The sequence below is a fragment of the Notolabrus celidotus genome, chromosome 9, assembly GCF_009762535.1.
Source record: "Notolabrus celidotus isolate fNotCel1 chromosome 9, fNotCel1.pri, whole genome shotgun sequence".
NCBI lineage: Eukaryota > Metazoa > Chordata > Actinopteri > Labriformes > Labridae > Notolabrus > Notolabrus celidotus.
The window spans coordinates 20808589-20823166 of record NC_048280.1 but is presented as its reverse complement, the minus strand read 5'-3'; the positions used below and the strand labels follow the sequence as shown (position 1 = coordinate 20823166).

The following is a 14578-nucleotide window of genomic DNA, read 5'->3' as shown; positions in this document are numbered from 1 at the left end:
CAGCCAATTGCTGTGACACCTTCCTCAACCCTGGTCTCTCTATAGCAGTCATTCTCCCTACTGAAGCGTCTGTGAGCGTCTTCAGGCCAGAGGCAATGACCTCTGACCCCTGACAGCCACAAAGAACTTCCCCCTTCATGATAATAGGATTGCATTATTATGACTCTGGATATTTTTTTGATAAAGCTCACAGAAGCTCTCACACCTGATCTGACTCCTCTCAGTCTCTTGTGATGAACAGGATCACTTGGTTTGGAGTATTTTTGAGAGACTATAAGAGGTTTAACAGGGACACCGCCCACACCACTAAATGTAGCAGCTCTGTGTCACCTCACAGCAGTCTCGATCTTGCCTGCCATACCCAGACGGAGCAGCAAGGTGGAAACAAAAGGGGAGTCAGGAAGACTTAAACATCGCCCTCAGGTCCCACACTATCTGTCCTTTCCATGAGCAGGCAGATGGGAGAGGTGGAAACACGTCTCCGCACTACAAACACACACCAGCCTATTTTAAGGTCACTTGTAAGTCGAGACATTTGCAGGGTGGCAGCCAGCGTGATAGCACCAGATATTGTGAATTTGTCTCATTTTGGATTGCGCCCAATGATTGCACAGCTTTAGACAGGATTATGTGTGTAAAGCCTTACAAGCAGTGCCTGGTTTTGACTCTCAGAGGATCGTTACAATAAAATGATCTTCGGTGTGACAGCGTCTGTAAGAGGAAATGTTGCTCTACACTGTAAGATAGGTTCTCCCTGTAAAAAGGCAAAGACGAAGTTTTACTATCAGTGTTTGACTGCTTTTAGAGTGAAATCTTTCATGAACTTTATCCTTATATTCAGAGTAAAGTTTGTCACCCAGCTGCCTCACCCCTCAGCTTTCGAGGGGAATTTGAGGATCTGCAGAGGCGGTGCATTATCTCCCACTGGAACACAGGCCAGAGGGGCCACCGGGGCCATGCCCTACAATACGGACAGGTCTCCTGACTCCATTGCCCTCACTTGATTATCAGAGCCCTTTCTGCTAGCAGCCCTCATTCACAGAGAGGAGCTGGCAGCATTCAGGTACTCATCTGATCATGTCCCAGTAATTATTCATCATTCTTCCCAGCTGAGCTCAAAGCCTGACCTGACCTCATGGCACAGGCAGACACACCGAGGTGTCAGGCTCAGAAGCTTAACATGTAGGGAGGATGAGGAGGCCAGCAAAAGCCACAAAACAGTTGAGTAATAATTTAGTAATGATGTCAATCTACATTCAAAACTGAAACTGTAATATACTCTTCAAGAAGCCTGAAATATTGCAGATATTTTGTCAAAAATGTAAAGAATCTGCCTGATTAGTCTCTGCAATGATATGCATGGCTCGGCAAAGTGCATTTCTTCTCCCAGATCTTTCCCTTGATGCTGGAGGATACAAAAGTTACTCCTTGATGGCAAAAACAGCCGCAGTGAAGGCCTGTAGAGCAGCTGCACGGAGAGGTGAAGCAGTAATGTTTATATCCAGGCAAAATAACGCTGGAGCCCTGACTACAAGACCATCCTCTTTTTGGATTTGGAGCATTTCAATAGTTGGCTTTCTTTTCAAAAGATTAACTTTCTTTCTCTTGAGCATCTGTTAATGTAATTCCTGCACATACGGAAATACCAGAATGTCAGCGATTTCCCTGGATTACGCCGCACTGCATTGTCTTCTGTACACCCAAACATACACTCATTCCCTCTAGAATCTGTTGGAGTTTGCAAGTTTAAAGCACACAGGGTTTTGTTGCCTTGGAAAGATAATTGTGAAATTGTCTTTTTTTTCCTTAAGGGAGGGGAAGCTGCAGGGAATCAGTGGTTGTCAAAATCTAAGAAGTGATATTGTCATACCAGCCGGATGGCCGTCTGGTGTTTGTTTAAAAAGGGGAGGGAAGAAAAAAAGAAACAGTCCAGGCGATTGAATCATATCTTCTTGCCAATACGTCCTTGCATTCCCACCTCCATCATTACAGCAACATGTTTTATTTTCAGCAGTGCTGTTCTCAGTGACTCACATCCCAGAGCCATGTGCTGCTCTGTTAGGCCTCAGATCCCTTAAACACGGGCCGAGCGGTCAGGAAAAATTATGCTCCTGCAATGCACCAGAGATTATGCTTAGATAGTGCTAAATTTATGTGGTATATTGTAAGGATAAAATATGTTGTCTCATAAACTTGTAGGGTTTAACTGCTTGAAGCTGTTTGATCTGCATTTAATCATTGTATCAGGCTGAAAACAAACCAACCTCATATCTCTAAATACCTATAAATAATACTAATAATGTTCTGTGTTTGTGTTGTTCTGCTCTCACAGGTAAATGGGATCTCCTAACCTTTACTGCTAGGTTCAATCTTGGAGAGCCTGTTGCCACTCTGGTGTTCTTCACCAAAAACTACAACGACTGAAGGATCCTCAGTGTCTGAAATATGATGGTGGAGAATAATCTTCAAGAACAACAAATATTTTTTTTCCTTTATTCTCTCTCTGAATTAAACAGCATCTTCAAAGCATGCAACAGGCCAGCCCTCTTGTATCTATCTTATCAGTCAGTGAGATAGAGACTTCCTCTTTGTGTTGCACCAGCTGCTGTGTTTTTGATGTTGCCCTGTATCTCTGTCTTGTGGTCTGGAGCAGAGGATTGGGGAGATAGATTTTTGACCTCACTGGGGATTTCTTATTAGTTTCCGATCGCTGTCGGCAAGAGGAGGAAGACGGCCTGATATCACAACTTTGTGTGGAAAAAAAGTTGACTCTAATTCAGGGGCGGAAACACGTCAGGGCCAAAAAAAGGAAGTGGGAGGTGAAACCAAGACCGCAACACAGCCGGATGCCGCAGTGGAACTTGAACCAAAATACTCAGAGTGACAGGGCAGGGGGAGGGGCTGAAGGTCCTGTGGTGTATTGGGTGAAGGGAACTTGCTGTTTGTGTAATTGTTTATCATATTTCCATTGACCACTCTCACCTCAGGTGGAAACACTGAGCTAATTCAGGTTCTTCATTGACTTTTTTAAAAAGTGAAATCAGCTCTTTTACATGTTCAAGTGTCCTTGAGTGTAACTTTGTGATGCTGAACCGATTCTGAACTGTGGAAGGTTACATAAGAGGCCCACCTGGCATGTCTGCAGAGGATGCTGTAGATAAACTTTTCAACCCTTTCACGAGGAGCTACTTTTTAGACTTCACTGGTCTTTGTAGAGGGTGGGTCAGAGTACCCCCCATGAGGAATATTGGTTTCTAACCAGCAACTCTCCTGAGGGAGGGGTTTGTATCAATACCCTAGATGTCTGAAAAAGGCTGGATTTACATGAGCCACTTTGATGTTCTAATGATCAATCTTTAGTTGGTGGTTTCATTGACCCTAATTTGGTGTCTCATCAGTGGGCTCGGCAGGAGTAGGTAATGGAGGTTTTAGTTCCTTTGGTGATTAAGCCAGCCTTGGTAAACCCCTATGTGCCCCTTCCATGAACTCTGGAAGATCATTGATCAAAATGTCCTGCATCTGCTTTGTTTGCCTTCTCGACTTAGTAGTCTAAGCAGCTGCGTCCACAAACAACACAGCCAAACAATGCACACAAACAAACACTGAGACAGACAGCTCGCTGCTTTTTGAACAAATGTGAAGTATCCGTCGGCTTGAATATCACTCTTGACCTTGATTTACCCATCTTATATGACTTATGAAATCACATCTTGAATAATTGGCAAGGGGAGTATAATTCCACACTCATTGTGAGGCATGCCAAGTGGGAGAGCATTCTTCCAAAAACCACCTACTTGAATCCATCAGTACACCATTGAAATGCCAGGATTCATACTTCCAAATACACTGTGCATTTTTTTCTCCTTCATATCGTGGAGATATCCTGCCAAAACAGCTGGGTTTTGCCACTCAGCTTCCTTCAATGTGTTTATTTTTACTCCAAATGTCAGGAGAGTTGAAATATTCTGATTAAGAAAAACTGACAGCTGTAGTTCACCAGTGCACGCTATATTGTCTTCTCTGTGTAAAAAAAAAACCTCTCACATCCCCTGATGATATGAAAAAGGCAGTTCATATGTTCTTAATTTATTCAAGTTTACATTAATTAAAAGGAATTTGTTTAATCAATTCAATAGCCTAACAGGCACTAAGTGATCTAATATGCATGATGATTTTAGTCTCGTTCTTTTTTCTATCTGCTGCTGAAGAGGAGATGGATTTCACTGGAGACTTTCTGCTCCACACTTGTTGTGTGCTGTAGTGAAATGCATTTAAGTGTCAAAACTGTTAGATCCATGTCAACCGTATAGTCTGCAGTCAGCTTTGCACAGTCTTTTTTACGTACGGCCCCAACACAAGGTGTAGTCACGTAAAATCCAACTGCAGAGAGTAAGTGCTGTAATATCTACCTGGATGTTTGAGTCCAACCTCTGGAAAAAATCACACGAATATCCTTTCATCAGGCTCCATTAGATGCTTCAAACATTCACCAATAGGCACACAGAACTGTAAAATGCACCTTTTAAAAGGTGAAGTTTTCTGCCCTGGCCTTGTGTTTTAAATGCATGTTTGTCTCTCTTCTTCACTCTGAAAAATGACACTGGACATTTCCCTACAAATAGCAATTGTAATGATGTACAATTTAAGCCATTGCAAATTACTTGATAAGGTAATGACACAAAAAGCCTCTGCGGATTTCTTTTTCTTCACTTCAGAAAATGCTCACGTGTAGCCATAACACTCAGACTTGAACTCCAAAGCATGGTGCACTGTGAACTCAAAATATGATCAGCTTGAATGAAAGGCTGTGAGGGCTTCAAGAGCCGTTATTAGAGATATAGGCACATTTGTCAGCCAATTTTGTAAACATATCCATGTCATGCCGCAGGTATAGTAATATAAATGCTCATACTTGCAACAGAGGAATTTGGTCTAACAATGATGTTAAATAAAGGAAGTAGAGTTACATTTGGTATGATTGGCAACATTTCCACTTCTTTCAGCAACAGCAGGGAACAAATTTAGTGATCTCCATGAAGCATGGAAAAAAACCAACTAATTTGACTATACATCCAGAGTGCCTGGTGAGTTTTCCACTGTGCTATACAAGCCTATGCTTCCATGGAATCCCTGTATGCAAAAGAGCCAGGACACCACAACCCATCCAGGCCTCCCCTGTGTGACCCAGATCACAGTCGAGGAAATAAAATCTACAACAGGTAAATGTTCCAGATGTGCAAGCCAATGTTCCAACCACAGAGCCACAAATGAAGCCTTCCCTGAGAAGGGACACCGCTGTACAGTAAGTCACAGTCGGACCAGAGGGAATGCTCCATCTAATTTGCATCCATAAACATTTAGGCATCCTTTTTCCACAGATCTCATACTGAATAGATCAATGCAGGCAGCCTCCTCAGGTGGACTAAAGAACACACACGACCTGATTTGATAAGATTGCAATAAACTATACCTTTCATATATTTATAAGAGTCTGTTTAAACTGTATCATCTAAGAGGTCAAAGGTCATGGCATTTCTATGCATTAACTCATACCAAGTGTGCATACCTAAGCTCATTTAATCATACATAGTAATAGAATAAAAGATAAATTCAGAACTAAACAAATTCACTGTTTAATGATGTGGTGCATGCTGTATTAGTCAGTACAGTCAGTATAATAGTACTAGTTATAGCAGTTTTCTCTGAGGAAATCAGTGTTTTCTTAGCTGTTCAGCCCTTATATTTTCCATCAAGATGATGTTCGGCTTTTTACACCAATGTGTATCACACATAGATGCAGTATTTCACATTATCAGTCTTTAAACATATGTAAAATTGAATTTTATACAGGCCTGACAGTGATGATACAACAAGTTGAAGATAGGGACAGCAAGAAGGGTTAAAATCACTCAGTGTTTAAGTAAGGTCTGGTAATAGCTTCATGCAGATCACATGTTTTAATACTAGTCTGCAACTTTGAACATCTTGTTTTTGGCAAATCTGACATGCCTTTTGACCTGTTCTAACATGGTGAGTCAGATGATGAAGTCAACACAGAAATAGTCAGCATGAAAAGTGATTAATTTAGATCTTAGTTCATCAGGATAATTTTTTGACTCATTTACTGATTGTTGGTCCATGACGCCCTGAGAGGACTCTGCTTATGCCCACTGGTGGGTCTGTTTCTCATAAAACACAGACACACACACAGTATACACTGAGGACTTGCCTGTGGTAATGAGACACACAAGATCACTGGCTGCTCTGTTTGTGTAAGCCCCCTAAACACAGAGCATGATTCAGACTAATTCTCCCACACACTCTGTTTACACTTCTGGTTCATTGAGGTACTATTAATTTCTCAGGTCTGAATATTCAGGCACTGACATTTCATTCAATATTTCCTGTGATTTATTTTTTTTGCAGAGGCCTGTGTGTTATCAGTCGTTGCAGCTACAGCAGAAAATGGGTAAAGTTCACACCCAAACTAAGCAAATCTTTACTAAACTGTTATGTGAAAGTGATACACGTGAATAATCCCACACTGTGTGTAACTGTTTTTGTGTAACAAACCGAATCATAAGGGGATATTTTTGAAGCGTTATGAGGCAAACAGAGGTGCTATTTTTTCACAAGTTGGCAAATTGGTAAGAAAGTGATCCATGACGCGCCGTCCACTGTCATCTCTGAGCGTCTGTGGCTTCCGATCACTTTTCCACTACTACTTCACCCGGAACTCACATGTCCAAATACAGACACGAAGGGGCGGGGCCGGACACTGCCTTATTTGGAGTTTCCACTTAAGCGGTCACTTGGGCTCCAAGTCAAAGCTCGCCTTTTGGATTTACAATGCGCTCGCAATATTTACAAGCGATTAACTCCGTCAATTACTGTCTTTGTGAGAGCTGCTGCATGAGAAGAGGGATTTGAGTCAGTGTACTGCAGTAGAAAGTGTGTTCATGCTCACAGAAGCAGTCAAACTAGTCAAAGTCACTTTTTTTGCCCAAAAAGTAGTTTGAAAGTTAGGGCATCAAAGAAACACCCGTCAATACTTGTTCAGCATTAGAATAATATTAATACATGGTATGAATAATGTGTTTATACACTTTAACCCCCTTCCTTTCTATCTCATAAAACTCACTGTTGCATAAATAGCTCCCAGTTTGCCTGATAGTCCACAAAAGCACTGACAACAATAAAGATAATGCGCTGTCGTGTTTTCCACTAACAGGAATAGAAGGGGACCACCGGCTCTTCCCGAAGAAGGACTCGGATGGGGTTGACATGTAGATTTAACAAACTTTATCTATCCGTCGGAGCCTTTTGCCTCCACTGTAGTTTCCACCGCCTGACTGACGCGCGGAGAGCCTGGTGCTGGGCGCTCTGTCCATATATGGTCATCTACGTCACGAAAAAGTTCCATCCCCCTATTTAATACAGGCAAACTGGAGTCCCCTATCCAGCTCCAATAGAGCAAGTAGAGCTGCTCTTGTGCAACCAACACCACCACCACCTCCTCCATTGATTCACAGACTTCAAATTCCCCCACAAGAAGCCCATCAGCTTCTACTGTGATCACATTAATAACAACAATAGCCCGTGATCACACAGGAGGAGAAAACCGGCGCTGCTCGTCCTCCGCGGGATACTTGGATAGCTACAGCAACAGGATCCATCCCTGCTCCTCTGTCTTTTTTCTCCACGCCTGATCCACACCTGTGTTTTCCACTTTGAGAAGACCCACTTTTTGGCTCCTTGGATACCTGCGCGTTGTCCTCTATAAATGTCGGACTGAATCTAACTGCTATGACAGGGAAACTAGCGGAGAAGCTCCCTCTTACCATGAGCAGTTTAATAAACACGATCCCTGACAGTCTGTACCCAGAAGAGGACATCCCGACGTCAATGAATATTTTCACCAGTACGGAATCTATAAACCACTACTCACAGATGAACACAGGTAAGATTTGACTTTACTTTTTTTTTCTTGCGAATGTGAGAGTGTGTCTTTTCATTAAAGTCGCTCAAACTATGGTGTGCGTGAAGGCAACAGTTGTCTTGGGGCATGGAGCACCTGTTTGCGCTCTGGCTGTTGCGCACAAAGGCAGATTCATGTGCTGTATACTTTTTCGGGGTCAGGTGTAACACTACCTGGTATGAATTAGATTTACCTTTGAGCGGACTCTCTTTCGGTACAAATGTGTAGACTATTTCTTTTTTATTTTCGTCACCCTCGTCCATTACCCGAAATGTCAGAATGTTTAAACGCTATGTCAAGAGGAGAAACTGGACTCCAATCAAAACTTTAAAAAACTATGTTTAGATTATTTTATACTTGGGAAAAATCCACCGTACTTTTAACTGCTTTAAATGTTAAAATCTGACCCGTGCTTGAGGAAATACGAACGGCTGTGAAAAGACAGGCAGTTTTACGCACTAAAAACGCACTCGGCTCGGACTGAAACCGAAATCTGTGGGATCTGAGAAAATGTGTGTAATTAAAGTGGCCAAACCGCAAATGCCACAGATTTATTCTTCTGTTATCCACCCGCAAAGATGGGTCAACTACTTTAGACAATGACTTTCATTCACAACTCTTTAACATGTCACAGATTGGATTTCAGTAGGCGTGTGCGGCTGCTTTTCCCTATATGATACATATTTAGACGCCAGGCCCCTGAAACATCCTTAATGGCGAGGCCGATATATGGTTTGTAATGTTCCCATATTTTCGTACATTTCTGACCAATCCAGGCGCCTGCAGAAAGATGACTTTTGTTGTTTCGGCTCAGTGTTGGCATTAAATCAATCACTAATTGTCCGGGCTCACCTTCTGAGGTGATGGGTCAATGATGCGCGAGATATTCTAAATCTTCAGTTTCCCGGGGTGGCTAAGGACATCAACATGTGATGCTTGGGCAACACTTAAAATTCACCTCGTAGGGATTCAATTTTTTTCCCCAAATTGAAATAACACTTCAGCAGAAATATAACTCGAAATATATCATTTTTTTAACAGACGAGTGCGTGGATAAATTTTCCCAACGCCAGGTTTTATAAATACTCTGCTTTATTTGTCATAACTGGATTAAAAACAAGTCCGTGACACAAATGACATATATTACATTTTTCTATAGCACGGCCTTAAATTGTATTTTAGATTACCTCTTTCGGGAGATATTTGATCAAATTGAATCATGCTTAAAAGAAAAGAGATGTTGCAAAGTGCATGTGTGTATTGCTGTTTGAATTATGTCTGATCATGTTGAAATTCAAATTATTAACACAGAAAAGTAGATAAATGTAACCCTGGCATGTGTGCTATTTTTAGTTCAAATAACAAAATATTTTAAGCACCCTTCTGTGATATTACAGGTGGGGCAGGTGTGTGCTGTGCTTATCTGTACTGACCTGTAAAAAAAACAGTGTTGACTCTATTTCATGCCCTTCACTCCCTTTAAATGTCCAACAGCTCAAATTACCCCCAAAAGACTAAAACATTAGAGTTAAAAGCATTAAAGGCTCTCTTCTAAATGTCATGCATGCCTAAAAAATCATGCCACAAGTCTCATGGCTCCTATATACGTCATGTGTTGAAAGCTATTGTGCAATATATGTAATTTGCTTTTGTTTGTTTCATTACGATTTGCCCTTAGCCAAATTCCAGGAGGCTGTAATTACTGGGAGTGAGTATATAAGCACCCCTGTGTATGATTTCCTACAAATGAAAAGAGACGTCTGTTTAAACTCCTGTTTAAGAAAGAATTCTTTCTAACTGTCTCACATTAAGATCTCAGAGCAAGATCAGCATGTAAATGTATACCCATTAAGTATTTGATAGTTTTTATGGCATATTTGGAATATGTTAAAAGGTGTGTGTGTGTGTGTGTGTCTGTGTGTGTGTGTGTTTGTGTTTGTGTGTGTGAGTGTGTGGTTGTGTTTGAGAGATAGTGTGTGTATGAGAGAGAGTGTGTGTACGAGGGTGTGTGTATTCAGTGAGAAGTGTAACATTCTGTACAATTAAAATATCAAGGAAATATGTGCAAATGGCGTTAATCTCACTAATGCAGCAATTGGAGAGGAAACACACTGAAATTTTACCCCCATTATGTGCAGATGTTCTTTGCTGCAAATGTGCTTTGAATCCTTGAGCGTGATAGATGTGGCGTCTGCCTTATAATCCTCCCCGCTGTAAAGAAATCAGATCTTGCCATTCAGTTTGGCTGTCCTCCTGAGGGACACAATGACTGGATCAAAGGGGGTGTTTAGGTCTTGATTTATGAGGGCTTGTGGGATCTGAGAGAGAGAGAGACACCACTGTCTCACATGCAGCAGTCACTCACTTAACTTACAGGTCTGACAGCGCTCACATTTCTTTATGAACTCCACTGGACTTCTTTTATTTTTCATCTTTTGCTGGCAAACTATTGCAGAGGCATGCAGAAAAGCTGAATTTTGGGCAAACTAAGGACTGTCACTTCAAGTTCAAACAGCTTGACAAAGTGAATTTTCCAGACTTTCTATTTTCACGACTTGTGCAACATTTTCTGTTTTTATGATTCTCCTCCTAAATTTCTGCATTTAATTTTTTTGTTTAAAATGAGTTATTTATGACATCTGTTTTCTATTTGTTTCTGTGTAGATAATATCATGGATCTGGGCATGGGAGGTGAGAAGACATCAGGAGAGATTCAGTATGGATCCAGCTTCCAGTCCAACCGCAGCGGGCAGACTGTCACCTATCTGGGGAAGTTTGCCTTTGACACTCCTCCGTCAGGTGGCATCGGTGGCTCTGGCTGGTGCTCTGACAACAACATCATCAGTCTTGTCAGTGCGGGGATCCTCGGTGTTTCTCCATCACCAGGCACGGTAACAACGCAGACATCATCCTCCGCAGCCAGCATGGGCGGACAGACGTCAGACATGGAGCAGGTATACGGTCCTCCACTGCCTGCATACTCCACCTGCAGCGACCTGTACCAGGACCAGGTCTCCTTCCACCACAGCCCGGCCACCAGCACGGCACTCGCCTACCCTGGCAATGACTATCACTCCACATCCAAAGCCCCAATGGATGGCAGCCTTTTCTCCATGATCCCTGACTACAACCTTTTCCATCATCAGGGGGAGGTTGGTGTGATGGAGCACAAGCCTTTCCAGACAATGGACCCCATTCGAGTTAACCCTCCACCCATTACACCCCTGGAGACAATCAGGGCGTTCAAAGACAAGCAGCAGATTCACCCAGGTTTCATCGGCGGGCAGCAGCACCCTCCTCAGCATCACCCACCGCCACAGACTCTCACCCTGAAACCCATCAGACCGAGGAAGTACCCTAACCGTCCCAGCAAAACCCCCGTCCACGAACGTCCTCACGCCTGTCCTGCAGAGAACTGTGACAGACGCTTCTCACGCTCAGACGAGCTCACACGTCACCTCCGCATCCACACAGGTCACAAACCCTTCCAGTGCAGAATATGCATGCGCTCCTTCAGCAGGAGCGACCACCTGACCACACACATCCGCACACACACGGGGGAAAAACCCTTCTCCTGTGAGTTCTGTGGACGCAAGTTTGCCAGAAGTGACGAGAGAAAGAGACATGCAAAGGTTCACCTGAAACAGAAGGACAAGAAGCCGGCTGACAAGAGCAGTGGGGCTGCTGGGAGCCACAGCTCCCCGCCTAGCTCCTGTGGTGGGCCGACAGTGGGGACGTCATGACCGTCACTACATGCACATGGACTGGACTCTCACCATGCCCCACAGAGACAAAGGAAGACAGGACCACGTCCACTATGAGACAAATAGGTGACTCTTTTCCTCTCTTTTGCATCGCCTGCTCTTTTCAGTTCCTTCTATTTTGAGATGGATGCCTTTAGTTAAAGAAAGAGGGGAAAGTAACTCATAGCCTCAGCTACTGTAACACAGTGCCACCACAAAGAAGGGCACCATGGCACATTCTGTCCAAAAGGCCGCTGTGTGTCTGTAGGTTTTGGTGTGGAAACACTTTTGTAAATTTTACTGATAATTTCTAAATTGGAAGGAAGCCAGAATCCATCACAGGGGTCAAAAAAGACTAAATTAAAACAGAGCTTAGTTAAAGGGTGAGTTGTCTGAGAGGTATGCATTCATTTTATTAGGCTGTTTAAAAGTGCAATTGGTTATATTTGTGTACTGTCATGGATACCTTATTAGTGGCACTTGACTGTCTTTTTGTTGTTGTTTTTATTTTTGTTGAGGTGTTGTGTTTTTATTTTATATTTGAATGTTCTTTTTCTAAAGAATGTGCCAAATGTATTGTGGTAATACAGCCAACCTTGTTCTTATTATTGTGCCTGACATTTGCCAAACATAGCAGTGATTTCAGCTTAGCACATGTGTTGAGTTCAAGCAAACATCAGATCTCGGATCTTATATTTTTCTGCACAATTTGGTTGAACCTACACGATGACTGAATGGGTTACACAAAGCACACCGATGTCTTGTCCTGTAACCTGTACTGATAAAACAAACATGCCTGCAGCAATCAATGCCTTTGCCAATACTTATTTATTTGTAGTCACTGAGAGACACTGTGTATTTTTGTTGCCTTTTTATATGGTGGCTTTATGTGGTGTTACCAGATATAATTTCTGTTGCTTTTTTTGAAAGCTCACCAATATTTTTCATTTCATATTTTCTTGAGTTCTGCAATTATATGCAATATATTCATGACACATGTCGACAACCTGTAAATCAAATGAACTAAAAGCACAGTTAGACAGGCTGAACTACTTCAATATATGTCACTGGGTTGCAAACCAGCAGAACATGAAAGCAAAGATAAATAAGGATTCAAAGTTTAGACTAAATTACTTGGTTCTAGCCACCAAAAGATACGCAGCATATTGTAAGAGGGAAAAGTGAAAAAGTCCAAATCCATGTTTACATCTTTTTTTAATATAGTAAGACTGAGACTGAGTTGTAAACTAAGAAGTTGTTGTTTTTGTACAGTATACAAACATGTATGCAGGTAGCTACAGTAGAAGTTTCACTTTTGTACTAAACTGTCAAATGCACCATAATTCAGTATTAAATTGTGCATATATGTGCATGCTTTCATGCACACTATGTAAATACAAATGTCTGCATAAACAAGAACTTTCAATTGACTGAATGCTTGTGCGGAATGTGTCCTAAAGCTTTTAGTAATGTAGTTATAAAACAGAATATTATGTTGTCACAGTTGTCATTGCAAAAAAAATTTTGGAGCACTACAAAAGATCCAGATGTATTATCTTCCATAAAAGAAAAAAGAAATTTGGCATTTGCGCCATGGGTATGCTTTAAAGTGGTTACTGGTTAAAGAAAGCCCTAATTTGTTCTCTGAATAAGCAACATGATTTTTGGCATGTCCTGTTCCTCCATTAGAGCCACAATCAAGTTATTTTTAATCAACACAAATTTCACAGAAAACACGGATTCATCTTGGATAGACAGGAGACTAAATGGTTTGATCCTTTTTTGAATTTTTGGAACAAAGTTTATGCAGAGCCAATACCTTTCACACATGGTTTCTTACTGATCTTTGTCCTGACACAAGAAAACCGCTCAATCTCTCTGGAATCATAACAATGCACAGCAATGTCGACATTTGATAAAACTACCCGATGTCTCCTTATTTTATCAGTCATGATTTATTTTAACTTAACTTTGTAAAGCCATTTTTTTCTGACTCTGTGAAGCAGTTGCAAAAAAGAGAGAGATAGGATTAAGGCATTTTCATATATAACAATTAATGTATTACACTTTTGGTCAAAGTGTAATAAAAAAATTGATTTTTGAAACTTAAGAATGAATGAAATGCTAAATTAAAAATATTTTCTTCTGTCAAGCCAAAAACATAAGCCATAAGTTGAAAATATTGGTGCTCCTTCAAGTTGAAAAATCAGTCCCTTTTTTCCATAAGTGTTTGTGCATTATTTGAGGTGAAGTAACCTTATCCACACGAGACAGCTTGTAATTTTATCCTTTATGTTTATTGTTAGAATAGCAGATACACTTATAATTTTAAAAGTAACATTCCCCCTCCATCTACTTTGACTGACAATGTTCTTGGTTAATGATTGTGCTCTCTGACTGTTAAGGAGTGTAGGCTGTGTGCCAAGCACAGAATTCATATCAACATTGTTATTAGTAGAAAAAAACACAGTTTTTAACTGGTCACTAGACACAGCAATCAGACTTAAAGAGAGTATCGACTGACAACTGCAGAGGCCAAAAGAAAGGTTGAGAAACATAGTGCCACAGAGAGCACAGTGCAAACAGAAGTGCGCTTCCAAGGCCATGCTTTCCCTTTCCTGTTACAACCAGTTTTCACTGCTCAGCTTCCTGGCAAGTGTCCACTTATTTTCCAATTAATGTGGCCTCAGAGAGGCTTCTCTCAGCTCATCTACATGCTTAAATGAATAGACCTTCTTGCACCTTTTCATATAGTTTGAAAGTTCACTCCCTCTAACATCCAGTTGTAAATCAATAGTATTATAAAAATGCATTACTGTATTGCAAGGATGGTCTTTCACTAATACAACTTTTTCTG

The 14578-nt window shown here is 41.4% G+C and overlaps 2 protein-coding genes across 3 annotated transcripts in view; both read left to right on the top strand.

Annotated features, from left to right (window-relative positions):
• Positions 1-2534, top strand: part of LOC117818392 (phosphatidylethanolamine-binding protein 4) — a 55836-nt gene extending 53302 nt beyond the window's left edge. The window contains exon 7 of the mRNA XM_034691253.1: positions 2333-2534. Coding sequence (XP_034547144.1) covers positions 2333-2424 — 92 coding nt within the window. The 3' untranslated portion in view covers positions 2425-2534. The remainder of the gene's footprint in view (positions 1-2332) is intronic.
• Positions 2535-7463: 4929 nt separating this feature from the next.
• Positions 7464-13151, top strand: egr3 (early growth response 3). 2 transcript variants are annotated; one of them, XM_034691065.1, is made up of 2 exons: positions 7464-7960; positions 10643-13151. In XM_034691065.1, exons 1-2 carry the CDS (start codon positions 7807-7809, stop codon positions 11719-11721), a joined length of 1233 nt encoding a protein of 410 aa, XP_034546956.1. In that variant the 5' UTR covers positions 7464-7806; the 3' UTR covers positions 11722-13151. The 2 variants fall into 2 exon arrangements, with proteins under 2 accessions (XP_034546956.1, XP_034546957.1); XM_034691066.1 differs by lacking the exon at positions 7464-7960 and adding an exon at positions 10397-10502.
• The last annotated feature ends 1427 nt before the right edge of the window (positions 13152-14578 follow it).

Coding starts and splice junctions, on each gene's coding strand:
- egr3 (XM_034691065.1), top strand. CDS start 7,807: ATGACAGGGAAACTAGCGGAGAAGCTCCCTCTTACCATGAGCAGTTTA. Junction 7,961..10,642: donor CTACTCACAGATGAACACAG/GTAAGATTTGAC, acceptor GTTTCTGTGTAG/ATAATATCATGGATCTGGGC.